General features: G+C 37.2%; 1 protein-coding gene and 1 non-coding gene across 6 annotated transcripts in view; one reads left to right on the forward strand and one right to left on the reverse strand.

Moving 5' to 3' along the window:
* The window catches only part of LOC133104081 (short transient receptor potential channel 4-associated protein), a 159255-nt gene that overhangs the window by 90927 nt on the left and 42022 nt on the right, over positions 1-26306 (forward strand). For all 5 annotated transcript variants that reach the window (XM_061209750.1, XM_061209751.1, XM_061209752.1 and 2 more), the window contains 4 exons: positions 14663-14791; positions 17594-17710; positions 20945-21002; positions 22971-23026. In XM_061209750.1, the coding sequence (XP_061065733.1) occupies positions 14663-14791; positions 17594-17710; positions 20945-21002; positions 22971-23026 (360 nt within the window). The remainder of the gene's footprint in view (positions 1-14662; positions 14792-17593; positions 17711-20944; positions 21003-22970; positions 23027-26306) is intronic.
* Positions 4480-4608, reverse strand: LOC133104568 (small nucleolar RNA SNORA11). The gene has a single exon (XR_009703632.1). It is a non-coding gene; the product is annotated as a small nucleolar RNA SNORA11 (small nucleolar RNA).

Raw genomic sequence — 26306 nt, forward strand, 5'->3', positions numbered from 1 at the left:
GAGAGCTTCATGGAATAGGTGAGACTTGAGTTGGTTCTGAAGAATGAGTAGAATTTTAACAGTAGCAGAGATATTTCTGAGACTAAGAACACCACTGAGAAAGTCCTCATAACCAGCCATTAGAAGATGGAAGAGAAAGTGAAGTGCTCCTGTGGGACATAGGGAGATAAGTTTAGATATTTGGGAATAGAGTGGGGAGGGTAACTAACATTTATTGAGCATACACAGTTTGTCATTGTGCAGATACTTGGGTTTTTTTTTTAAAAGTTTATTGTTAAATATTTGACCTACGAAAAGCAGTAATAAGTAATGCCAGTGTGTTACAACAATAAACATGTACCCACGACCAAATTTGAGGAGTTACCAATACATTTAATGCCCCTTTCATGTCAGTCCCTCCCTGCCAGAGGTGCTTGTTTTGAATAGATAACATATGCACATGTACAAAAGGGTTACAGAGAAAAGTAAGTCTCCCTTGCAAACAGCCCATTACCACCTCTACTAGCACCCTCCAGTTCTACTCCCAGAGGCAATTATGGTTTTGATTTCTTGTGTATCTCTCTATCTAAGCTTAGGAAAGCAAATACGTCTCTATATGTTTGTCCTTACACAAGTGATACTGTACTATACACACTGTTGTGTGTCCAGCTTTTTTCACTTAAAATATATTTTAGAGATCCTTCCATAATCAGTACATACAGATTATTTTGTTTTAGGTGTTTACAAAACTTTTTGTGTTGAAATATACAAATAAAAATGCACAAAAAATAAAGAACAGCCCAATGCAATTTCCAACATTGCATTTAGTCGTACTAGTTTTCATGCTTTATGTAAATAGAATCAAACTGTGTGTACTGAGTCTGCCTTCTTTCAATCAACATTGTGAAATTCATCCATGATGATGGGTGAAGCTGTAGTTCATTCATTTTCATTTCTGTATAGTATTCTGTGGTATTAAACCACAGTTAATTCATTGTACTTTTGATGAGTATTTGGGATCTATCCAGTTTTTGGCTATTGTGAATAATGCTTATGTGAACATTCTTGTACATGTCTCTTGATGTGTATATGCACAGTTTCTTTTGGGTATATACTTAGAAGTAGAATTGCTGGGTTATATGATATACATAGGTTCAGCATCAGCAGCTGTTGCTGAACAGTTTCCCAAATGGTTGTACTAATTTACAATCCCACCAGCAGTGTATATGAGTTCCTGTTGTTCCATGTTCTCGCTAACCTATAGTACTGCCAGTCTTTTTAATTTTAGTCATTCTAGTGTGTGAGCAGTAGAATCTCATTATGGTTTTAGTTTGTGTTTCCCTCATGACTCATGAAGTTAAGCACCTTTTCAGAAGTTTACTGGCCATTTGGACATTCTCTCTTGTGGATTACCTGTTCAAATCTTTTGCACATTTTTCTGGTGGGGTTTTTCTTTTTTTTTTTTTTTTTTTAATTGATTTGAAGTTCTTTTTATTTGCTGGATATGAGCCCTTTGTGGTGATGTTTTGCAGATATCTTCTCTTATTTGGTGGCTTGCCTTTTTAGTCTCTAAAAAGATCTTTTTTTTTTTATTTTTTATTTTTTATAAATTTATTTATTTATGGCTGTGTTGGGTCTTTCGTTTCTGTGCGAGGGCTTTCTCTAGTTGCGTCAAGTGGGGACCACTCTTCATCGCGGTGCACAGGCCTCTCACAGTCGCGGCCTCTCGTTGCGGAGCACAGGCTCCAGACGCGCAGGCTCAGTAGCTGTGGCTCACGGGCCCAGTTGCTCCACGGCATGTGGGATCCTCCCAGACCAGGGCTCGAACCCGTGTCCCCTGCATTAGCAGGCGGATTCTCAACCACTGCGCCACCAGGGAAGCCCTAAAAAGATCTTTTGATGAACAAAAGTGCTTTATTTTAATATGACTCATTGTATAACTATTTTCCTTTATGGTTATTGCTTTTTGTATTATGTTTAATAAATCTTTGCCTACCCTTCTATTTATTTTCTAGAAGCTTTATTGTTTTGCCTCTTCCATTTAAACATACACTCCACTTGGAATTTATTTTTGGATGTGGTGTGAGCTTTTCAATAGAGATACCAAGTTGACTTGTTATTTATTGAAAAGTCTTTTTTGTCCGTCCAGTGCTCTGTAGTGTTTGTTTTCACATCTGTTTCATGTCTGTTCTGTTTCTCTGTCCATTTACCCGTACACTGATATCACATTGTCCTATTTTCTGTAACTTCATATGTGTTGATTTTGGTTATAGAATATTGAGTCAGAAGAGTAGCTTCTCCTACTTATCTTCAAGATTCCTTTGGCTCTTCTAGCCCCTTTGCCATTTCCATATACATTTTAGAATGAGCTTGTACATTTTTACAAAAATTTTGATTGGGATTGCCTTCAATCTATTCAGTACAACACATTCATTCTCTCTCTCCTGCCCTTACTCCTCTTTTTCTCTGATCTGGTCTCCCTTAATCTCTCTTGATAATGTTTTATGTATGTAGTTTTCTATATAGTGGTCTTGCATAACTTTTGTTATATTTATTCCTTGGCATTTGACATGATTTGATGGTATTGTAAATAGTGTTTTTAAAATTGCGTTTTCTCACTGTAGCTGTAAGATAAAAACAAGATTGATTTTTGTATTGCTTCAGCATTTATATTGCTCCTATATTTTAATACTTTACCTTTAGATTATTTTGGATTGTATATGTATACAATCATCTGCGAATATCATATCTGCAAATGAAGCTTTTATCCTTTCTAATCTTACATCTTTTTTTTTTTTTTCCTTGCCTAAACGTGCTGTTTGGGATGCTCCAGTACAGTGAATTGAATTGGCATGTTCCTGATCTAACAGGGAGAGCCTCAAACATTTAACCATTAAGTATGATGTTTGCTGAAGATTTTCTGTAGATACTGTTATTAGTTCACTTCTTTTCTGAGTTTGAGTTTATGATGTTGAATTCTATCAGAATGCTTTTTCTGCATTGAGATGTTCATATAATTGTTTTCCTTGTGTTATTAATGTGATGAATTACATTGAGTAAAATTTTCAAATACTAAACCAAATCTGAATTTCTGATTCAAAATTTCATCCTTTTTATAGATTGCTAAATTTGATTCACTAATTTTTTTATTAGGATTTTTATTCTTCTGTGTTCATGAGTGAAAGTAGCCTATAATTTTCCTTTCACCGGGTTTTGGTATCAAGTTTATCCTGGCCACTAGTCATAGCTTTAGTTGGACCCCACGAATTTTGATCTGTAGTGTTTTCATTGTCATTTATTTCAGAATATTTTCAGATTTCTACTTGGATTTCTTCTTTGACCTATGCATTTTTTAGAAGAGGTATTTCTTAATTTCCAAACATTAGGGTTTTACAATTATCTTTCTGTTACAGGTTTTAGGCTGACTGCACTGCAGTCAGGGAACATAGTCTGTATTTCAATTCATTTAAATATGTTGAAATTTGCTCTATGGCCTAGCATCTGGTCATTTTGTAAACGTTCTGTGTACTTGCAAAGAATGTGTAGCGAGTAGTTATTAGATGTAGTGTCAATTTCTGCTGTGAAGCCATCTGGGATTTTGATAAGAACTGCAATGAATCAATATTGAGGGTATTGCCATATTAGAAATATTAAGTCTTCCAATCTTTGAACATGGATGACTTTCCATTTACTTTTTTTACTTCTTTAATTTCTTTCAATGATGGTTTGTAGTTTCACTGTACAAGTCTTGTATCCCTTTTGTTAAATTTATTCATAAGTATTTTATTCTTTTTGATGATGTTGTAAATGGGATTGCTTTCTTTTTTGTTTTTTTTGTGATTAATTTGTGCTTTTATTTGCCAGTATAAATACAGTAGTCTGCAAATTTTTTAATCTATAAAGTACATTTTGTATCACAATCCAACACACACACATATATAATATGTATACATATATAAAAGTGAAACAAAAGTTTTGCCAAAAACATCTACCCTGCGTGTTAATTCTTTTTAAGACTTTTTTTTTTCAACCAAGGCTGAACTGCCCTGACACATCATAATCACCAAAGTCCCTAGTTCATCTTAGGGTTCACTATAATGAAGTGAATAGTGTTGCATGTTCTATGGATTTGGACAAAAGTATGATGACATAAAATCATTATAATGTCATACAAAGTATTTTCACCACTCGTAAAAACTTCTGTACTCTGTGTATTCATCTCCCCTCTTCCCCCAAACTCCTGGCAACCATTGATCTTTTTATTGTCTCCATTGTTTTGCCTTTTCCAGAATGGCATATAGTTGGAATCTATTTTTCTTTTTTCCTTGAAGAGAGGGGTTCAAAGCCCTAATGCCTATAAGACCACTCATGGCCCACCCATGCATGGACCGGACAGGCTCTAGGTGGCAAACTCCCCCACTAAATACTGTAGGTTTCCTTCCAGTACTGAGCCCTGTCCCACTGGTCCTGCCTGGTAGCCACGTAAAAGTGCAGAGGGATACATATTGGGTATTTGTTCATAGGAAGGCCACAAGTTTTGTGCCCCTTGTCACAGTGAACCCATGTTCCTGTTGGGTGTGTTGTAAACAGACGAGCCATTTCTTCAGACCCCTGCTCTGAGCACACCCATGGGATTGCTTTCTTATTTTCACTTTTGGATTCTTCATCGCAGGTGTGTAGAAATTCAGGTGATTTTTGTATATTGATTTTGTATCCTGCAATCTTGCTGAACTCATTTATTAGCTCTAATAGTTTGTGTGTGTGTGTGTGTGTGTGTGTGTGTGTGTGTGTAGGGGTTCCTTAATATATTCTGTATGCAAGATGATAGCATCTGTAAATATAGTTTTACAAATTCCTTTTCAATCTGCATGCCCTTATTTCTTTTTCTTGCATTGTTGCTCTGGCTAGAATCTCTAGTACAATGTTAAATAGAAGTTGTGAGGGTTAACGTCTTTGTCATTTTCTTGATCATTTTGGGAAATCATTCAGGCTTTCACTTTTTTAAAAAGTAAAGTCCATACTTTATTCAGATTTCCCCAATTTTTCTTTTTCTTTTTTTACTTGAGGTATAGTTGATTTACAATATCATATTGTTTCAGGTGTACAAGATAGTGATTCAGTATTTTTATGGATTATACTCCATTTAAAGTTACTATAAAATAATGGCTATATTTCCCTGTGCTGTACAAAATATCCTTGTTGCTTATTTATTTTATACATAGTAGTTTGTATCTCTTATTGTCCTTCCCCTCTTTCCACTGGTTACCACTAGTTTGTTCTCAGTATCTGTGAGTCTGTTTCTTTTTTGTTGTATTCATTCGTTTTATTTTTTATTTTATTAAAAAAAAATTTTTTATTGGAGTATAATTGCTTTGCAATGTTGTGTTAGTTTCTGCTGTACAGTGAAGTGAATCAGCTATATGTGTACATATATCCCCTCCCTCTTGGACCTCCCTCCCCCACCCCCGAACCCATCCATCTAGTTCATCAGAGAGCACCGAGCTGAGCTCCCTGTGCTGTACAGCAGGTTCCCACTAGCTATCTGTTTTACACATGATAGTGTATTTATGTCAAACCTAATCTCCCAATTCATCCTGCCTCCCCTTCCCCCCCGATGTCCACACGTCCGTTCTCTAGGTCGGCCTTTCTATTCCTGCCCTGCAAACAGGTTCATCTGTACCATTTTCCTAGATTCCATATATGTGTGTTTTTCTCTTTCTGATTTACTTCACTCTGTATGACAGACTCTAGGTCCATCCACATCTCTACAAATGACCCAATTTCATTTCTTTTTATGGCTGAGTAATATTCCGTTATATATATGTACCACATCTTCTTTACCCATTCATATTTCGATGGACATTTAGGTTGTTTCATGTCCTGGCTATTGTAAATAGTGCTGCAGTAAACAGTGGGGTACATGTGTCTTTTTGAATTATGGTTTTCTCAGGGTATATGCCCAGTAGTGGGATTGCTGGGTCATATGGTAGTTCTAGTTTTAGTTTTTTAAGGAACTTCCATACTGTTCTCCACAGTGGCTGTATCAATTTACATTCCCACCAATGGTGCAAGAGGGTTCCCTTTCTCCGCATCCTCTCCAGCATTTATTGTTTGTAGATTTTTTGATGATGGCCATTCTGACCAGTGTGAGGTGATACCTCATTGTAGTCTTGATTTGCATTTCTCTAATAGTGATGTTGAGCATCTTTTAATGTGCCTCTTGGGCATCTGTATGCCTTCTTTGCTGAAATGTCTATTTAGGTCTTCTGCCCATTTTTTGATTGGGTAGTTTGTTTTTTTTTGATATTGAGCTGCATGAGCTGTTTGTATATTTTGGAGATTAATCCTTTGTCTGTTGCTTCGTTTGCAAATATTTTCTCCCATTCTGTGAGTTGTCTTTTTGTCTTGTTTATGGTTTCCTTTGCTGTGCAAAAGCTTTTAAGTTTAATTAGGTCCTATTTGCTTATCTTTGTTTTTATTTTCATTACTCTAGGAGGTGGGTCATAAAAGATCTTGCTGTGATTTACGTCAATGAGTGTTTTTCCTATGTTTTCTTCTAAGAGTTTTATAGTGTCCAGTCCTACATTTAGGTCTTTAATCCATTTTGAGTTTATTTTTGTGTATGGTGTTAGGGAGTATTCTAATTTCATTCTTTTACATGTAGTTGTCCAGTTTTCCCAGCACCATTTATTGAAGAGGCTGTCTTGTCTCCATTGTATATTCTTGCCTCCTTTGTTATAGATTAGGTGACCATACATGTGTGGGTTTATCTCTGGGCTTTCTATCCTGTACCATTGATGTATATTTGTTTTTGTGCCAGTACCATACTGTCTTGATTACTGTAACTTTGTAGTATAGTCTGAAATTGGGGCGCCTGATTCCTTCAGCTCCATTTTTCTTTCTCAAGATTGCTTTGGCTATTTGGGGTCTTTTTTGTGTTTCCATACAAACTGTATGATTTTTTTGTCCTAATTCTGTGAAAAATGCCATTGGTAATTTGATAGGGATTGCGTTGAATCTGTAGATTTCTTTGGGTAATATAGTCATTTTCACAATATTGATTCTTCCAATCCAGGAACATGGTATATCTCCCCATTTCTTTATGCCATCTTTGATTTCTTTCATCAGTGTTTTATAGTTTGCTGAGTACAGGTCTTTTGCCTCCTTAGGTAGGTTTATTCCTAGGTATTTTATTCTTTTTGCTGCAATGGTAAATGGGAGTGTTTCCTTAATTTCTCTTTCTGATCTTCTGTTGTTCGTGTATAGGAATGCAAGAGATTTCTGTGCATTAATTTTGTATCCTGCAACCTTACCAAATTCATTGATTAGTTCTGATAGTTTTCTGGTGACATCTTTAGGATTTTCTATGGATGGTATCATGTCATCTGAGAACAGTGACAGTTTTACTTTTTCTTTTCCAATTTGTATTCCTTTTATTTCTTTTTCTTTTCTGTTTCCTGTGGCTAGGACGTCCAACTATGTTGAATAGTAGTGGCCAGAGTGGACATCCGTGTCTTGTTTCTGATCTTAGAGGAAATGCTTCAGTTTTTCACCCACACCATCACCAGAATGATGTTTGCTGTGGGTTTGTCGTATATGGCCTTTATTATGTTGAGGTAGGTTCCCTCTATGCCCACTTTCTGGAGAGTTTTTATCATAAATGGGTGTTGAATTTTGTCAGAATCTTTTTCTGCATCTATTGAGGTGATCATATGCTTTTTTTCTTTAATTTTTAATATGGTGTATCACATTGATTGTTTTGCGTATGTTGAAGAATCCTTGCATCCTTGGGATAAATCCCACTTGATCATGGTGTATGATCTTTTTTTATATATATATAAATTTATTTATTTGTTTATTTATTGGCTGCGTGTGGGGTTTCTCTAGTTGCAGCGAGTGGAGGCTACTCTTCGTGCAGTGCGTGGGCTTCTGATTCCGATGGCTTCTCTTGTTACGGAGCATGGGCTCTAGGTGTGTGGGCTTCAGTAGTTGTGGCACTTAGGCTCAGTAGTTGTGGCTCGCAGGCTCTAGAGTGCAGGCTCAGTAGTTGTTGCACATGGACTTAGTTGCTCCGTGGCATGTGGGATGTTCCCAGACCAGGGCTCGAACCCATGTCCCCTGCATTGGCAGGCAGATTCTTAACCACTGCGCCACCAGGCAAGTCCGGTGTATGATCTTTTTAATGTGTTGTTGGTTTCTGTTTGCTAGTATTTTGTTGAGGATTCTTGCATCTATGTTCATCAGTGATACTGGTCTGTAATTTTCTTTTTTTGTGATATCTTTGTCTGGTTTTGGTATCAGGGTGATGGTGGCCTCATAGAATGAGTTTGGGAGTATTCCTCCATCTGCAGTTTTTTGGAAGAGTTTGAGAAGGATAGGTGTTAACTCTTCTCTAAATGTTTGATAGAATTCGCCTCTGAAACCATCTGGTCCTGAACTTTTGTCCATACTTTATTCAGATTTCCCCAGTTTTTCTTTTTCTTTTTCTTTTTTAAATTGAAGTGTAGTTGATTTACAGTATCATATTGTTTCAGGTGTACAACATAGTGATTCAGTATTTTTACGGATTATACTCTGTTTACAGTTACTATAAAATAATGGCTATATTTCCCTGTTCTGTACAAAATATCCTTGTTGCTTATTTATTTTATACATAGTAGTTTGTATCTTTTATTGCCCCTCCCCTCTTTCCACTGGTAACCACTAGTTCACAGTATCTGAGTCTGTTTCTGTTTTGTTATATTCATTCATTTGTTTTATTTTTTAGATTCCACATATGAGTGATAACATACAGTATTTGTCTTTCTCTGTCTGACTTAGTTCACTAAGTATAATACCTTCTAGGTCCTTTCATCCTTTTTTATTGCTGAGTATATTGTATATTGATTTTGTATCCTGCAACCTTGTTTTCTGTTGTATATATATACCACATCTTCTTTATCCATTCGTCTGTTGATGGACGCTTAGGTTGCTTCCACATCTTGGCTATTGTAAATAGTGCTGCTATGAACATTGGGGTGCATGTTTCTTTTTGAATTAGTGTTTTTGTTTTCCTCAGATACATAGCCAAGAGTGGAATTGCTGGATCATACAGTAGTTCTGTTTTCAGTTTTTTGAGGAACCTCTGTACTGTTTTCTGTACTGGCTGAAACAATTTACATTCCCACCAACAGTGTACTAGGGTTCCCTTTTCTCCACATCCTCCCCAACATTTGTTATTTGTAGACTTTTTGATGATAGACATTCTAACACGTGTGAACTGATATCTTAACTGTGGTTTTGTATTGCATTTCTCTGATGGTTAGCAATGTTGAGCATCTTTTCATGTGCCTCTTGGCCGTGTTTATGTCTTCTTTGAAAAAAATGTCTATTTAGGTCTTCCACCCATTTTTAAATTGGGTTGTTTATATTTTTTTCCTCTATTTGTTCTATTAAAGTATAGTTGATTTACAATGTTATGCTAATTTGTGCTAATTGGGTTGTTTGTATTTTTGATTTGAGTTGTATGAACTGTTTATATATTTTAGATATTAATACCCTATCAGTCATATATTTGCAGATATTTTCTCCCATTCAGTAGGTTCTGCCTTTTCATGTTGTTGATGGTTTCCTTTGCTGTGCAAAGGCTTTTAAGTTTGATCAGGTCCCATTTATTTATTTTTGCTTTTGTTTCTTTTGCCTTAGGAGACTGGTACAAAAACATACTGCTATGATTTATGTCAAAGTGTGTTCTGTCTATGTTCTCTTCTAGGGGTTTTATGGTTTCCAGGCTTACATTTAGGTCTTTAATCCATTTTGAGTTTATTTTTTATATGGTGTGAGAAAATGTTCAAATTTTTAAAAATTTTATTTTATTGAAGTATAGCTGGTTTACAGTGTTGTGTTACAGATTTCATTGTTTATCATGTAGCTGTAGTTTTCCCAACACCACTTATGGAAGAGACTGGCTTTTCTTATTGTATATTCTTGTCTCCTTTGTTGTAAATTAATTGAGTGTAAGTGTGGGGGTTTATTTCTGGGCTCTCTATTCTGTTCCACTGATCTATGTGTCTGCATGTATGTGCCAGTACTGTGCAGTTTTGGTTACTGTAGTTTTGTAGTATAGTCTGAAATCAGGGAGTATGTTACCTCCAGCTTTGTTCTTTTTTCCTCAGGATTGCTGTGGGAATACAAGGTCTTTTGTGGTTCCATATAAATTTTAGGAATTTGTTCTAGTTCTGTGAAAAATGCCATGGGTATTTTGATAGGGATTGCATTAAATCTGTAGATTGCTTTGGGTGTATGGACATTTTAACAATATCATTCTAATCCAAGAACACAAGATATCTTTCCATTTCTATGTATCATCCTTAATTTCCTTCATAAGTGTTTTATAGTTTTCCGAGTATAGGTCGTTTACCTCCTTGGTTAAGTTTATTTCTAGGTATTCTTTTTGGTATGATTTTAAGTGAGATTGTTTTCTTGTTTTCTCTTTCGATAGTTCATTATTAGTGTATATAAAAGCAACAGATTTCTGTATATTAATCTTGTGTTCTGCAACTTTATTGAATTCATTTATTCTAATAGTTTTTTGGTGGAAATTTTAGGGTTTTCTATATATGGTGTCATGTCATCTGCAAATAATGACAGTTTTACTTCTTTCCTTCCACTCTGAATGCCTTTTATTTCTTTTTCTTGTCTGATTGCTGTGGGTATGGCTTCCAATACTACATTAAGTAGAAGTAGCAAGAGTGGCATCCTTGTCTTTTTCCTGATTTTAGAAGAAAATCTTTCAGCTTTTCACTGTTGAGTATGATGTTAGCTGTGGGTTTGTTATAAATGACCTTTATTATGTTGAGATAAGTTCTCTGTATACCAACTTTGACAAGAGTTTTTATCATGAATGTATGTTGAATTTTGTGAAATGCTTCTTCTGTATCTATTGAGACGATCATGTGATTTTTTTATCCTTTTCTTTTGTTAATGTGGTGTATCACTGATTGATTTACGGATATTGAACCATCCTTGCATCTCTGGAATAAATCTCACTTTATCATGATGTATGATCACTTTTATATATTGTTGAATTCGGTTTGCCTAGTATTTTGTTGAGGATTTTTGCATCTATATTCACCAGAAATATTGGCCTGTAATTTTGTTTTGTAGTGTCTTTGGTTTTGATATCAGGGTAATGGTGGCCTGGTAGAAGGAATTTGGGAGTGTTCCATCTTCTTCAATTTTTTGGAATAGTTTGAGTATAGGTATTATTTCTTCTTTATATGTTTGGTAGAATTCTCCTGTGAAGCTGTCTGGTCCTGGACTTTTGTTTGCTGGAAGTTTTTTAAATTTCAAATTGAGTTTCACTATTAGTGATCAAGCTGTTCAGATTTTCTGTTTCTTCCTGATTCAGTATTGGAAGGTTGTATATTTCTAGAAATTTGTCCATTTCTTCTAGGTTGTCCAACTTGTTGGCACATAACTGATCATAATATTCACTTGTGATTTTTTTGTATCTGTGCGTGCTCTAGATCGCAGGCTCAGTAGTTGTGGCGCATGGGCTTAGTTGCTTCGCAGCATATGGGATCTTCCTGGACCAGGGATTGAACCTGTGTCCCCTGCATTGGCAGGCAGATTCTTAACCACTGTACCACCAGGGAAGTCCCTATTGTTACTTGTTTTCTGGTTGTTTTTGTAGTTCTCCTCTGTTCTCTTTTTCTTCTTTTAGTTTCTTCCTTTGTGGTTTGACGATTTTCTTTAGTGGCATGCTTGTGTTCCTTTTTCTCTAGTGTTTGTGTATCTATTTTAGGTTTTGATTTGTGGTTACTATGAGGTTCATATATGTTGACTTATAACTGTATTGACTTGTTTTAAACTAATAGTCATGTAAGTTCAAATGCATTCTAAAAGATCTACATTTTTTTACCCTTCTCCCTCACATTTTGTTTTTGATGTCATAGTTTACATCTTTATGTTTATCCCTTTATTGTTTATTATAGTTACAGTTGACTTTACAATTGTTTGTCTTTTAATCTTCATAGAGCTTATTTAAGTGGTTGATCCTCAGCCTTTACAATATATTTGCCTTTCAGGCTTTCACTGTTAATTATGATGATAGCTGTGGAATTTTGATTAATGCCCTTTATCAGGTTGATTACATTGATTAGTTTTCATGTTTGACCCAACCTTGCATTCCTGACATGCATCTTGCTTTGTCGTGTTGTATAATCCTTTTTACATATTGTTGGATTTGGTTTGCTGGCACAGCTGATCCTTGAACAATAGGTTTGAATTCCATGAGTCCACTTATACGTGGATTTTTTTCAATAAATACTTACTGCAGTACTACACGATCTGCAGTTGAATCTGTGGATGTGGAACCGTGGATACAGGGCTGATCGTAAAATTCAACTGTATGGGCAGTTATCACCCCTAACCCCCATGTTGTTCAAGGATCAGCTATTTTGCTGGGCATTTTTGTGTTTATATTCATCAGAAATATTGTTCTGTAAGTTTTCTTTTAATGTCTTTGTTTGGTTTTGGTATCAGGGTAATAGTAGCCTCATAGAATGAGTTGGGACGTGTTCCCTCCTCTTCTGTTTTATGGAAGAGTCTGTGAAGTATTTGCTAATTTCTCTTTAAATGTTCAGTAGCATTTACCAGTGAAGCATCTGGACTTGGGCTTTTCTTTGTGGGTAGTTTCTTTCCTTCCTTCCTTGCTCCCTCCCTCCATTTTTTCCTTTCCTATTAAATTACTAATTTGATCTCTTTAATTGTTGTAGGTATGTCAGATTTTCTATTTCTTCTTGAGTTAGTTTCTGTTGTTTGTGTCTTTCTGGGAATTTGTATATTTCATCTAAGTTATGTAGTTTGTTGGCATACAGTTGCTCCTAGTACTTCCTTGTAAACCTTTTTATTTCCTTAAAATTGGTAGTATTGTCCCCTCTTTCATTCCTGAATATAGTTGAGTCAGTTAAGTTGGTCACTGTAACTATTTTCAATATTGTTGGTTTTTCAAAGAACGAAATTTTGTTGATTTTTCTGTTATTTTTTTTTTCTCTATATCACTTATTTTTGCAATGAACTTTTTAATTTCCTTGTGCTTGCTTTGGGTTTGGTTTATTCCTTTTTTCTCCTAGTTTCTTATGGGGGAAGATAAGATCATCTGAGATCCCCTCTCCTTTTTAATATAAATGTTTATAGCTATAAATTTGTCTGTAAGCACTGCTTTTGCTGAGTCCCATGAAACCATTATTGTCTTCTCTTTCTTTCAAGGAAGGGAAAGATGTTTTTTCATAGTTTTGGAGCTTGCCTTGATTTGAGCTTGCTTGAAGTATATAAAATTTCTGATAATCATTTAGACCTATGAAAGTGGTAATTTCCTATGGCTCACCCTAATACAAATTACTTTCACAAACATCTCATTACCTCCCATTACCCCTGTATTATCTTATTTTTACAATCTAAGAAAACAAGCTCAGGAAGAATAATGGGACTTGTTCAAGGTCATAGGACTGATATGCGTCCGGATAGGCAGTTATTGAAGACCTGCATGTCCTGTAATAAATTAGTGAACTTTTGATCTAATTGAGGGACAAGTGTACATGAAAATAATTCACTTCTGGCACCTGATAATGCTGTGTCCCCAAAGTAGATACTGCCATATTGATTAATGAACCTGTCATTAGACTAGGCTATTGCTCATGCCTTCAAACATTTACTGAGTGTCTGATCTGTGCCTAGCATTCTTTGAGAGAAAGAAGGTGTGCACAATAAACACAGCTTGGTACCTACTCTGAAGGAGCTTGTGGTCTACAGGAGGGGTGGACAAATGAACCAGTAATTATGATACAATATGATAAATGTTAGATAAGGCCCCAGACTCTTAGAAAGGAGAGAGGGGAAGGCCTAGCAAGGAAAATTTCTGGTTTTTTGGCTTGCATTTAGGAGAAAGAGCTTTCTGGGTAGAAAAGACAGGGAGGAGAAAGAGCTTTCTGGGTAGAAGAGTCAGGGAGGAGAAGGAGCTTTCCAGATAGAAAAGACATCCAAAGATGTTCTGTGGCAGTAGAGTTCACCCTTGAACAATACAGGGGTTCGGGGCACTGACCCTCCACAGTTGAAAATTCATGTATAGCTTTGAGTCGGCCCTCCATACCTGCAGTTTCTCTGCACCCGTGGATTCAACCAGTCGTGGATTGGGTAGTACTGTAGTATTTACTATTGAAAAAAATCCCGTATGTAAGAGGACCCACGCAGTTCAAACCTGTGTTTAAGGGTCAACTGTGTATGGGTGTGTGTGTAAATAATTACCCCCCTTGCCCCCACCTTAGGTTTATTTTCTCCCCGCACAGGTGGCATACCATATATACAGGTACACAGCTCTGTAGGCAGGGGAAGAGCATGTGCAGAGAGGCACAGAGAGAGAACATGTACATCTGGAGCCTAGAACGGGCACTGGGAAAGAGATGAAGCTAGAGAGGAAAGTAGGTGATAGAATAGGAAGGGTGTGTATCACAAACAAGGAGCTGGACTTTTATCTTGCAGGCTGTTGGGGAACTTCTGAACGTTTCTAGAAAGACCTTTGAATTATTTGTCCTGGGTGGGTTTGGGAGCTAGCTGCTCTCTTTTGCTGTATATGCTAGTAGTTCTTTCCTCACCAGTAAAATTATCCTCTTTTTTTTTTTTTCTTTTTTCTTTTGCCTCACAGTTCACTGAAACTTTTTTGACGGAGAGGGACAAACAGTCCAAATGGAGTGGAATTCCTCAGCTGCTCCTTAAGCTGTATGCAACTAGCCACCTCCACAGTGACTTCATTGAGTGCCAGAACATCCTCAAGGTAACTGTTAGGGGACTTGGAGGGACTGCATTCAGGGTCTCCAGATGATACAAGATGTCTGTTTTTTTTCTCTTCTTCCGCCTACTTTTTAAAATAGCCTGTTTTTATTGCATAAGCTATAGAAAATTTGGGAAGTTCAGAAAAAGTGCAAAGAAGAAAATAAAAATCACCAATAATCCCCCACCACCCAGAGATAATCACCATTAAGTTTCCTGTGTATATACTTTTGGGTTTTATTCACATTTGTTTTGTATCAGTGCTTGCTTAATTAAGGAGGCCTGTGCCCTGGGATTAGGTTACATTCTGTTTCAACAGGATTTAAAAGATCCCATTTGCTGAAGGTTCAAGGAAGTAGCCTTGTGGCTGTTGATAATTATGACTAGCATATAAAGATGAAGGGACTGGGCCTGGTGGTTGGGAGAGGGATGGAAAGAATGCATAGACATCTAGGGCAGTTGTTCTCAATCTTGAGTGTGTATCAGAGTCACCTGGAAGGCTTGTTAAAACACAGAGTGCTGGGTGCTACCGGCAGAGTTTCTGATTTAGTAAGTCAGACTTCAGCTTGGGGAGGTGGGTCCAACTTTGAATTTAGATTACTGGCTCTAATGTAGCTAAAACCCATGCAAGTTATATTTGATCATAATGAAACGATATAATGTTTTTCAGAGGTGAAGTTCTGTTTATTATATCACGTAAGAAGTCGTTTAAAAATATAATAGGGCCAAAAAGTTTAGTCTGTACCTTTGAGAAGAGATGTTTTGGGACTTCCCTGGTGGGCCAGTGGTAAAGAATCCGCCTTTACCACTGGCGGGGACGTGGGTTCGACCCCTGGTCAGGGAACTAAGATCCCACATACTGCAGGGCAACTAAGCCCACTTGCCACAATTACTGAGCCCGTGTGCCTCAACTAGAGAGCCTGCGTGCCGCAAACTACGGAGCCCACGTGCTCTGGAACCCGTGCGCCACAACTACAGAGCCAGGTGCCCTGGAGCCTGTGCGCCACAACTAGAGAAGAGAAAACCCGCACGCCACAGCTAGAGAGAAACCTGGGCACTGCAATGAAAGATCCCGCGTGCCTCAACAAAGATCCTGCATGCTGCAACTAAGACCTAACACAGCCAGAGATAAATTAATTAATTAATAAATAATAAATCTTTAAAAAAAAAGAAGAGATGTTTTGTCTATACAACTTTTTTGTAAGTTGAAAATCATTCCCAAATAAAAGTTTAATTAAAAAAACGACATTTTGTGTTCTTGATCTTCTCACGGTCTGATTAGGATAGAAATAATTATAGTGTCTTACACTTGTTTGAAAACATTTTGCAAGCAATAATGCATTATTTCATTTGATTCCTACAAAATCTCTGAGATATGAGGTAGATGAAAGAGGGAAATTAATATTTTGAGTGCTTGCTACGTGATCATCATTTCTTTACGCACTCAGCAAATACTTATTTGAAATTTACTGTGTACCAGGCATATTTAATTTTTATGATAACTCTGTGAGATGGGTGGTATTAGTGTATTAGTCCAAAATACTTTGATTGCAGGTAACAGTAACCCACTCAGGTTAACAAAAAAGATCTTTTATTGTCTCACGTAATCGGAAAGCACAGATGTGAATTGAGGGGCCAAATAGAGTTAGGCTGTCCATTTCTTATCTTGACATCTGTGTGTGGCCTCATGTTCCTCCACAGAAGTAGGGCTGTTGCCTGAGGAAGAGAAAAGGAGATACTGAGCAGGCAAATCCAGACGTCTTCTCCATTCCCTTTTTCAGTTGAGAAAACAGACTCAGCATAACCTGCCCAAAGTCACGTGGCTATTATTGCTGTGAGCCCAGATTTGTCTTACTCCTGAAACCAGTTTCCATTGTACCATGTTGCCAGCAGAATTACATTCTAGTTTTATAAATGAGAGAAATGAAACCCAGAGAAAGTAGTTCAGTCACTTACTAATTATGTGATCTTGTACAACTTTGTGATTTTGTTTTTCACCTGTAAAACTACACTCACTTCATTGAATTGTTTTAAAGATTAAATGGGCTAAAGTATAGAAACCCAGTGCTTGGCATATAATAGGTTATCCATAAGAGAGGGTTCTGCTTTTTCTTGATGTGTGGTATCTGGACCAACATCAGCATCACTTGGGGACTTATTATAAATGCACATTCTCAGGCCCCACCCCAGACCTATTAAATCAGAAACTGCAGGTGGGACCCAGCAGTCTGGGTTTTAACAAGCCCTTCAGATGATTCGGATGCTCATCACTGTGTGAGAACTACTGCTCTAGCCCACTGTGTTCCATCTTCCCTCGAGGTTCCTGAGAAGGGAGCATAATGAGTAGGGCCCTATTATATTCTTCCTATCATATCTCCTGTTTCACCCAAAATAGTTCTGCTTTCTTTTGTAAGCACAGACTCAGGAGCCACACTTCCTAGGTTTAAGTCCTGACTCTGTCACATACCCTGTATGACATTGACAACTTCTTTGTGTCTCAGTCTCCTTATCTGTAAAATTGGGCTGATAAATTACTATTATATCATTGGGTTGTAAGGATTAAAATAGGTAATAGATGAAGTACTTAGAACCATGCCTGGTACATAATAAGCGTTTAATAAGTTAGCTATTACTACTGTTACAACAACTTTTATTATATCAGCTTTTCTGTAAGATTTTTTTTTAATGGTTCATTGTCTTTGACCTCATGGGAGTTCAAGTTGTGACCAAAATGCAAACTGGTGTTTTGGTGTCTGGTTTGTGTTGGATACTAAACTGAATGTCTTTCTGTATCCTTTTTCACTAGGAAATTTCTCCTCTTCTCTCCATGGAGGCTATGGCATTTGTTACTGAAGAGAGGAAACTTACCCAAGAAACCACTTATCCAAATACTTATATTTTTGATTTGTTTGGAGGTGTTGATGTAAGTTGTTGTTTATTATTACTACTGCTACTTAATGGCTTGGGAATTTAACTCTTGAAATGGGAGGTAGGAAACGTTTTAGAATTTATAGCAAACATTTCAGAATTTTCATCTTTTTTTATGATTTTTAAAAAATTTTTATTGAGTTATAATTTACATACCATACAGTTCACTTGCTTTACTTGTACAATTCAGTGATTTTTGGTGTATTTACAGAATTACAGAGTAACTATCACTACAGGCATAGCGGGTTTTTTTGGCCACGTGGCATGTGGGATCTTAGTTCCCCAACCAGGGATTGAACCCACACCCCCTGCATTGGAAGGCGGAGTCTTAACCACTGGACCCCCAGGGAAGTCCCCAGAATTTTCATCTTTAGAAGCTCAGTGGTATTCACATGTATTGAAGCACCAAAGCTTTTACACTAGAATAATTGATTTATGTAAATTGATCTGTTAAATTGATCTGCACCACTGGCGCAGTGGTTAGGAATTCGCCTCCCAATGCAGGGGACGCGGGCTTGTTCCCTGGTCAGAGAACTAGATCCCACACGCATGCCGCAACTAAGACCTGGCACAACCAAAAATAAATAAATTAATTAAATTAATTAAATTTAAAAAATAAAATATATATATATATCCCCTTTTTTTTAAGGTACAAAGTAAAAGGTATGCCTCTCTGGGACTTCCCTGGTGGTCCAGCGGTTAAGAGCCCACATTCCCTGTGCAGGGTGCCCAGGTTCAATCCCTGGTCAGGGAACTAGATCCCGCATGCCTCAACGAAGATCCCGCACCTGGCAACTAAGACCCAGTGCAGCCAAATAAATAAATTTAAAAAAAAAAAGAAAAAAAATGGAGATCGGCATAAATTAAATGACTTCAGGGACTAGGATGAACCGGAGAGTGCATGCCTGTTTTTATAGGGAAATGGCTTCCATTCCTATTGACCTTTGCCCTCAGGGATGTAGGAAATCTAGATTCTTATGTAGAATCTCCCAGCTTTTCAGTAGATGTAGACCACATGAATTATGTCTGTGGGCCAGGTATGATCCATCACTTGGCATTCAGGGACTTTTAATTTATTCATTGACATAGTCCATCCTCTATTTGAAGAGAATTTATTTTAAATATAATAACCTATGCAGATGAATATCTTATACTTTTCTTGGATGACTGTGAAAAGTGGGGCATCTCTCTTCAAAAGCATTTGTGTAGTATGCCTCAAACCTTAAAGATCATTACTCATTTTGCCCTGTTGTTTCCATTTATGTGAATCTTTCATGAAGACATAAGTCAAAATGAGATAAGGCTTTGAATACAAAGATGCTTAGTGTGGCTTTATATATAATAGTTAAAAGTATTCATCAGGAGGAAGGTAGTTCTTGTTTTCTATAAGGTCAGTGGTGATCTTGTTGATATTCTCTGTTATTTTCTATTCTCTGCTAAATTAGTTTCCATTCTAATCCTTATTACTTCTTTTCTTCTGCTTGCTTTGGGTTTGTGTTACACCTCTTTTTCCAGTGAATTGAAGTGAAAGATTAGGTTATTGGTTTGAGATAATTCCCTTTTTTTTCTTTTTTCTTTTTAAAGATTGCACAATTTTATTAATTAATTAATATATTTATTTTTGGCTGTGTTGAGTCTTCGTTTCTGTGCGAGGGCTTTCCCCAGTTTCGGCAAGCGGGGGCCACTCCTCATTGCGGTGCGCGGGCCTCTCACTCTCGCGGCCTCTCTTGTTGGGAGCACAGGCTCCAGACGCGCAGGCTCAGCAGCTGTGGCTCACGGGCCCAGTTGCTCCGTGGCATGTGGGATCTTCCCAGACCGGGGCTCGAACCCGTGTCCCCTGCACCGGCAGGCAGACTCTCAACCGCTGCGCCACCAGGGAAGCCCCCTTTTTTTCTTTTAAGAGAAATTTATTTTTTGCATTTTTATTGAAGTATAGTTGCTGTACAATATAGTGATTCACAATTTTTTAAAGTTATGCTTTGTTTATAGTTATGGTAAAATATTGGCTGTATCCCCCATGTTGTACAATACATCCTTGTAGGCTATCTTAGACTTACTAGTTTGTACCTCCCACTCTCCCACCTTTATATTGCCCCTCCCCCGCACTGGTAACCACTAGTTTGTTCTCTGTATCTGTGAGTCTGCTTCTTTCTTGTTATAGTCACTATTTTGTTTTACTTTTTTAGATTCCACATACAAGTGATATACAGTGTTTGTCTTTCTCTGTCTGACTTATTTCATTTAGCGTAATGTCCTCCAAGTCCATCCATGTTGCTGCAGATGGAAAAATTTCATTCTTTTTTATGGCTGAGTAGTATTCCTGTGTGTGTGTGTGTGTGTGTGTGTGTGTGTGTGTGTGTGTCTATTCCATGTGTGCTTGAGTAGAATGTATATTCTGCTGTTGCTGGGCAGAATGCTTTATAGCTGTCTGTTAGAGCTTGTTCGTTTATAGTGTTCAAGTCTTTTATATTTTTGGTAATACCTCATTGTCTATCCATTATTGAAAGTGGGGTATTATCCAGCTATTATTTTTGAATTGTCTCCTTCAGTTCTGTCAGCTTTTGCTTCATGTATTTTGAGGTTCTGTTGTTAGATGCATATATGTTTATAATTGTTATATCATCCCGATGGATTGACCCTTTTATCATTATAAACTGTCCTTTGTTTCAACAGAATGGGTTTTTAAATGCATATTTATTGTAAACAGTTTAAACAAAATCATGTGTTATATTAAAAGTATGTAAAATGAAAAATGAATGCATATACTCCCCAGCCCCCTGTAGAAATCAGTATTAACAGTTTATGGTATACCTTTTGTGATTCTTTTTATAAACTTATGTTTATAAAAAAGAACACAAATATTCTAAAGCAAAAGGGGAATCATAGTGAAAATGTTCTGCAGCTTTTAAAAAATTAAAGCCACGTTGGACTCCAGAGATTAACTAATCTAACATTCTTATTTTTAAAAATGAGAGCTGAGGCCATGGAGGGACACTGACTTGCCCGAGTTTACATGGGGAATAGGTGGCTGAGCTGCAACTAGAACCCAGGTTTCCTGACTCTTGGTACAGTGCTCGTTTCCTTGAACTTCACTGCCTTCTGCCTGTGTTGGGAACAAGAGAGTCTTGTAGTACCCTGACAGATATTTGGGCCATGAGTTGTCATGGCAAAGATTGTTTTGTAAGCTGTGCTTTGAATTTTGAAGGTTTTATCCAATTTTTTTTTATAGCTCCTTGTAGAAATTCTTATGAGGCCTACAATCTCTATTCGGGGACAGAAACTGAAAAGTAAGTATACTTATCAGCCACTAGTACTCATTTCCTAACCTGCTGTTATGATGGTAATTCCCAGGAGTTTCTCTTCTTTCCCTTCCTATCTCTTAACAATGAAGACATGCCTTAACATTCGGCTGTAGGACACTCTCCGCCCCTAACTAAGCAGCTCTCTTTATTTTATACTTGGTAGAAATATAAGTCTAGTGCTTTAAAAGAAAAAGTGTGAAAACTACTGGGCTAAAAGAATTGCATCTTTGTAGTTTCTAATAGTCCTTGGTTTCAGCTTTTATGTTTTCTTTGCAAATTCTTATTTCTCATATACTTAATTGAGAGAGTAAGGAAAAGCCTGGTAAGATCATTTGTTTTATTTTTTTAAATTATTGTCTTGTTTTTGTTGTTATAAAAGTGATATAAGCTCTTTGTGAAAAGTTCAGTCATTACCAGAATGTGTATGGTAAAAAGTCAAAGTGTTTAAGGTAGCATATTATTTCTTGGACTGGGTGGTAGGTATATGGGTACTATTCTATTATTATTCTCTATAACTTACACATGTTGCAAATATTATTTTTAGGTAGTCAGTTGATAATTTAAAAAAATGAGTAAGTACACTTACTTTGGCATTAAAAGCCAGAGATCAGTTAGCATCTGATGAATGCTCTACTACAAATATCACTTTTTTTTTAATTAAAAAAATTTTTCCCCCAACATCAACATGACATACTATGTAAGGCCTTGTTTTTATGTGTAGTAGTGGTTAAGAGAATTCATACTCATCTTTTATGTCACAGCTTTGTATCCTATCTAAATTGGTCTTCACGTCCTCTACCCTCATAGCAGGTAGCATCTTGTAATTACTTGTTGGTGTACTTATTTATTCTCTCTTCCCCCACCAGATTTATAAGTTCCATGAGGCTTTGTCTTTTTTTTTTTTCGCTAACCATTGTATATTCTTTATCTGCTCTAGAGTGGATGCTGAATAAATATTTGATGAATGAGTGAATTCCAGTTCCCTTTGAAAATGAAAGGTCTAGAAGTACTGAGATATACTGATTTGGTGTTCCAGCCCTCTCTGAAGTCATGAAATAAATAAACCAAAAAGCCCCCATAGGTTGAAAAGTGGTGATGAGGGATACAGGACATCTGCATTGTCTCAAGATTATGTCAGATAACCCTTCTGGTCAAGCTAGCTTGGCAGGGCTGCCCACTGGGATCTTGGAGGGAAGCCTAACATTTTAGAGTTTGTGGCAGCATAGGAATGAATGGAAACAGTTTTTAAAAATAAAAGTAATGCCAAACAAAACACTTTATCCATGGTTCATACTCAATTTTATCATCTCCCAGTTTTGAGGACTTGAAGATTTAGTTTCCTCTTTGTTGTACTCTCCTGTTCCTGCTCACAGAGAAGTAACTAGTTCTTTATTGGTACCCAACATAAATAACAACAGAACAAAACACGTTGAGTCTGTAGTAAAAATGACATCCTTGTTTGCTGCTAGTAGAATTTTCAGTGGAAATTAATAGCAACAATCCAATTACTTTGGATTCTCGTAATTCTGCTTTTGGAAATGTATCTTAGGGAACCAGTTCAACACAAGCATAAAAGGACTATATGTTATGTTGTTTATTTCTAGTCTATTTAAATAGCAAAATTTTAAAAACCCTGGATATAATTCTAATCAAGCTATAAAGGGAACATGGCTTGCTAAGTGATAACACCACAACAGGTTGAAATTATGAAGACTATGGAACATAATAAGCATAATACTATATCAAACCAAAAAGCAGTATACAAATTGGTTTGTAGACTGATGCGGGCACCATGAAACTCTTTGGTAAATAAGGACTGGAAGGAGGTATACTAAAAGGAAAATAATCATCTTGGAGGGGATTATGAGGAACAATTCTATGTTCAAAAATTTAATTCTGTTACATTATCTTTCCAATGAGAAAAATAACCAGTTATTCCCCTTTCACTTTCAGTAAGTGATGAAATGTCCAAGGACTGTTTGAGCATCTTGTATAATACCTGTGTCTGTGTAAGTATCCCTGCCATCGGGGCCTCATTTTTCTCCCTACCACATCTGCAGTGCTTGAGGAGGGAAGATTTGAATGGGGGTGGTAGACATGACAGCTATCTTCAGACATTGGAGAATTGGACTTATATGTGCTTGAGAACCATAACCAACAGGTAGAAATTATGGATGGCAAAATTTCATAGTAATTGAGCCATGGCTGCTTCAGCAGGTACTGAACTCCTCTAGCCCTGGAGGTGTCCAAGTAGAGACTGAACAAAAAACTTGTTAAATGGATGCAAGCATTGAAAGAGTGCCTGTGACCTTTTAGGATTCCTTTAAACCCTATTGTGTCTATTCCTTCGTTTTTATTGTTAGAAAACAAAACAAGAACCAGAAGACCCACCATGTGTTGATCAGGACACCCAACTAGGTTGATCACTGAGTAGGAAATAATGGTGAATAAAAGAAGCAATTTGGTGGAAAGAGCATAGCACTTAGTGCTAGAACTTGGTTTGGGGTTCTAGCTCTTGGCTTCATGCTTATTCTCCTCCCTGTGCTTTAATTTCTTATCTTAGTAGAGTGTAGTTGGTAATCATACATCATAGGGTTGTTGTGGGATTTAAATGAGATGATAGATGTGAAAGCACTTTGTAAAGCAATATACAAATGTTAATTTTTGTAAGACCCAGTACCTGTCTTTTGGGAACATATGTGGTAAACTGTAAAGAGTGAATCAAATACAGTAGAATGAAACAAATGCTGTTGTAGAAGTGAAACTTCTATGCAATGAAAACACAAAGGAACATTTAATTCCATTTCATTTCTTGCCTCATTCAAAAAAAGATTTCGGGCATAGTTAGGAGTATGTAAGATCTACCAATATTATAAATTTAGAAGTAGGTATCCAGGAATTGGGCTGAACATAAAGTCATTTGTACTACGGATGGGGTACAAATTTGGGATTAAGCCGATATCGTATATTAACGCATATATGTGGAACCTAGAAAAATGGTACAGATGAACCGGTTTGCAGGGCAGAAATAGAGACACAGTTGTAGAGAACAAACGTATGGACACCAAGGGGGGAAAGTGGCGGGCGGGGTGGTGGTGGTGGGATGAATTGGGAGATTGGGATTGACATGTATACACTAATATGTGTAAAATGGATAACTAATAAGAACCTGCTGTATAAAAAATAAAATAAAATTCAAAAATTCAAAAAATAAATAAAACAGAAGCAATAGTGTAACAAATTCAATAAACACTTTAAAAATGGTCCACATCAAAAAAAAAAGAATAATGCTACTATGAACATTTGTTCATATGTGTAAACTTGACTGAGCTAAGGGATGCCCAGATAGCTGGTTAAACATTTTTTTTCTGGGCATGTCTGTGAGGGTGTCTCTGGAAGAGATTAGCATTTGTATCAGTAGATGCCCTCACCAATGTGGGTGACCACCATCCAATCCGTTGAGGCCCTGAATAGAGCAAAAAGGTGGAGGTTGGGCGAATTCACTCTCTGCCAGAGCTGAGACATCCATCTTCCCCTGCCTTCGGACTTGGAGTTCCTGGCTCTTGGGCCTTTGGCTCCAACAGGAACTTACACTGTCGGTTCAGATTCTCAGGCCTTCGATCTCTGACTGAATTTCATCACCAGTTTTCCTGGTTCTCCAACTTGCAGATGGCTTATCAAGGGACTTCTCAGCCTCCATTAAAAAAAAAAAAAAAAAAAAAAATTTGGATTTAAGCATCTTAGCAACCAACACAAATAGGGAAATATGTTTCAACACAACACAAAGTTCAACATCCATAACATTGCTATGCAACAGAAATATAACACAAAACACTTAGGTTATTTTATTTTACCTTTAGGAATAGCATATTTATTAGTTCAGGACTGATATCCTTTTTTTTTTTCTTTTTTTTTTTTGGCTGCGTTGGGTCTTTGTTGCTGTGTGCAGGCTTTCTCTAGTTGCGTTGAGCAGGGGCTACTCTTCGTTGCAGTGCATGGGCTTCTCACTGCGGTGTCTTCTCTTGTTGCAGAGCACAGACTCTAGGCGCATGGGCTTCAGTAGTTGTGGCACGTGAACTCAGTAGTTGTGGCTCATGGGCTCCAGAACGCAGACTTAGTGGTTCTGGTGTGTGGGCTTAGTTGCTCTGCGGCATGTGGGATCTTCCCGGACCAGGGCTTGAACCCGTGTCCCCAGCATTGGCAGGCGGATTCTTAACCACTGTGCCACGAGGGAAACCCCAGGATTGATATCTTAAGATAAAAATCAGCATCCACAAAAATCTTGACAACATAAATGATAGGCTGTTTGAATAAAAAGAATTGAAAAAGGATAATGTAAAGCTTTGGACATAACTCTAAACAAACAAATAAGAAATTAATGCTGAGGTCCTGAGCAAGGGAGATATGTCTTAGGGACATACAAATGAAAAATAGTTTAGGGGCCTAAACTGTCAGTAAGTTCAAAAGGATTCAGCAAAAACTATTGTCACCAAAAAGGCTAATGCAATCTTAGTGTAATAAACCTGCACTTTTAGTCACTGATTAGGCTATATATGGTATTTTGTGTTTGCTTCTGTGTATCACATTTTAAAAAGTATAAAAATGTATTATACCAGTCTCTCGAGAATATTAGAGTATAATATAAAAATACTCCAAAAACAAGTGAAATAACCCATCACCCCACCATACTTAGGTTATTTTCAATTTCTTTGTAGCCATGTTTTTTAGAAAGTAAGAAAAGAAGTAGGAAGAAATAGGTGAAGTTAATTTTAATAATGTATTTTATTTAGCATAGTATATCAAGAATGTTATTCCAACATGTCATCAATATAAGTAATTATTAATGAGATATAATTCCTTTTTTTTTGTATTAAGTTTTCAAAATCCAGTGTGTTTTTTACTCTGAGAACACATCTCAGTTCAGACTAGCCACGTTTCAAGTGCTCAATAGCCACATGTAGCTAGTGGCACAGGTAAGCACAGACAGACCCGTGAGATAAAAATAAACTAATTGTTCAGGTAGTGCACAATTTTTCTTGTAAGTAAGGCCAGTAAGAAATTGTTCTGGGCTTCCCTGGTGGCGCGGTGGTTAAGAATCTGCCTGCCAATGCAGGGGACACGGGTTCGAGCCCTGGTCTGGGAAGATCCCACATGCCGCGGAGCGACTAAGCCCGTGAGCCACAACTACTGAGCCTGCGCGTCTGGAGCCTGTGCTCCGCAATGGGAGAGGCCGCGACGGTGAGAGGCCTGCGCACCGCGATGAAGAGTGGCCCCCGCTTGCCGCAACTG

The sequence above is a fragment of the Eubalaena glacialis genome, chromosome 13 (genome assembly GCF_028564815.1).
Source record: "Eubalaena glacialis isolate mEubGla1 chromosome 13, mEubGla1.1.hap2.+ XY, whole genome shotgun sequence".
NCBI lineage: Eukaryota > Metazoa > Chordata > Mammalia > Artiodactyla > Balaenidae > Eubalaena > Eubalaena glacialis.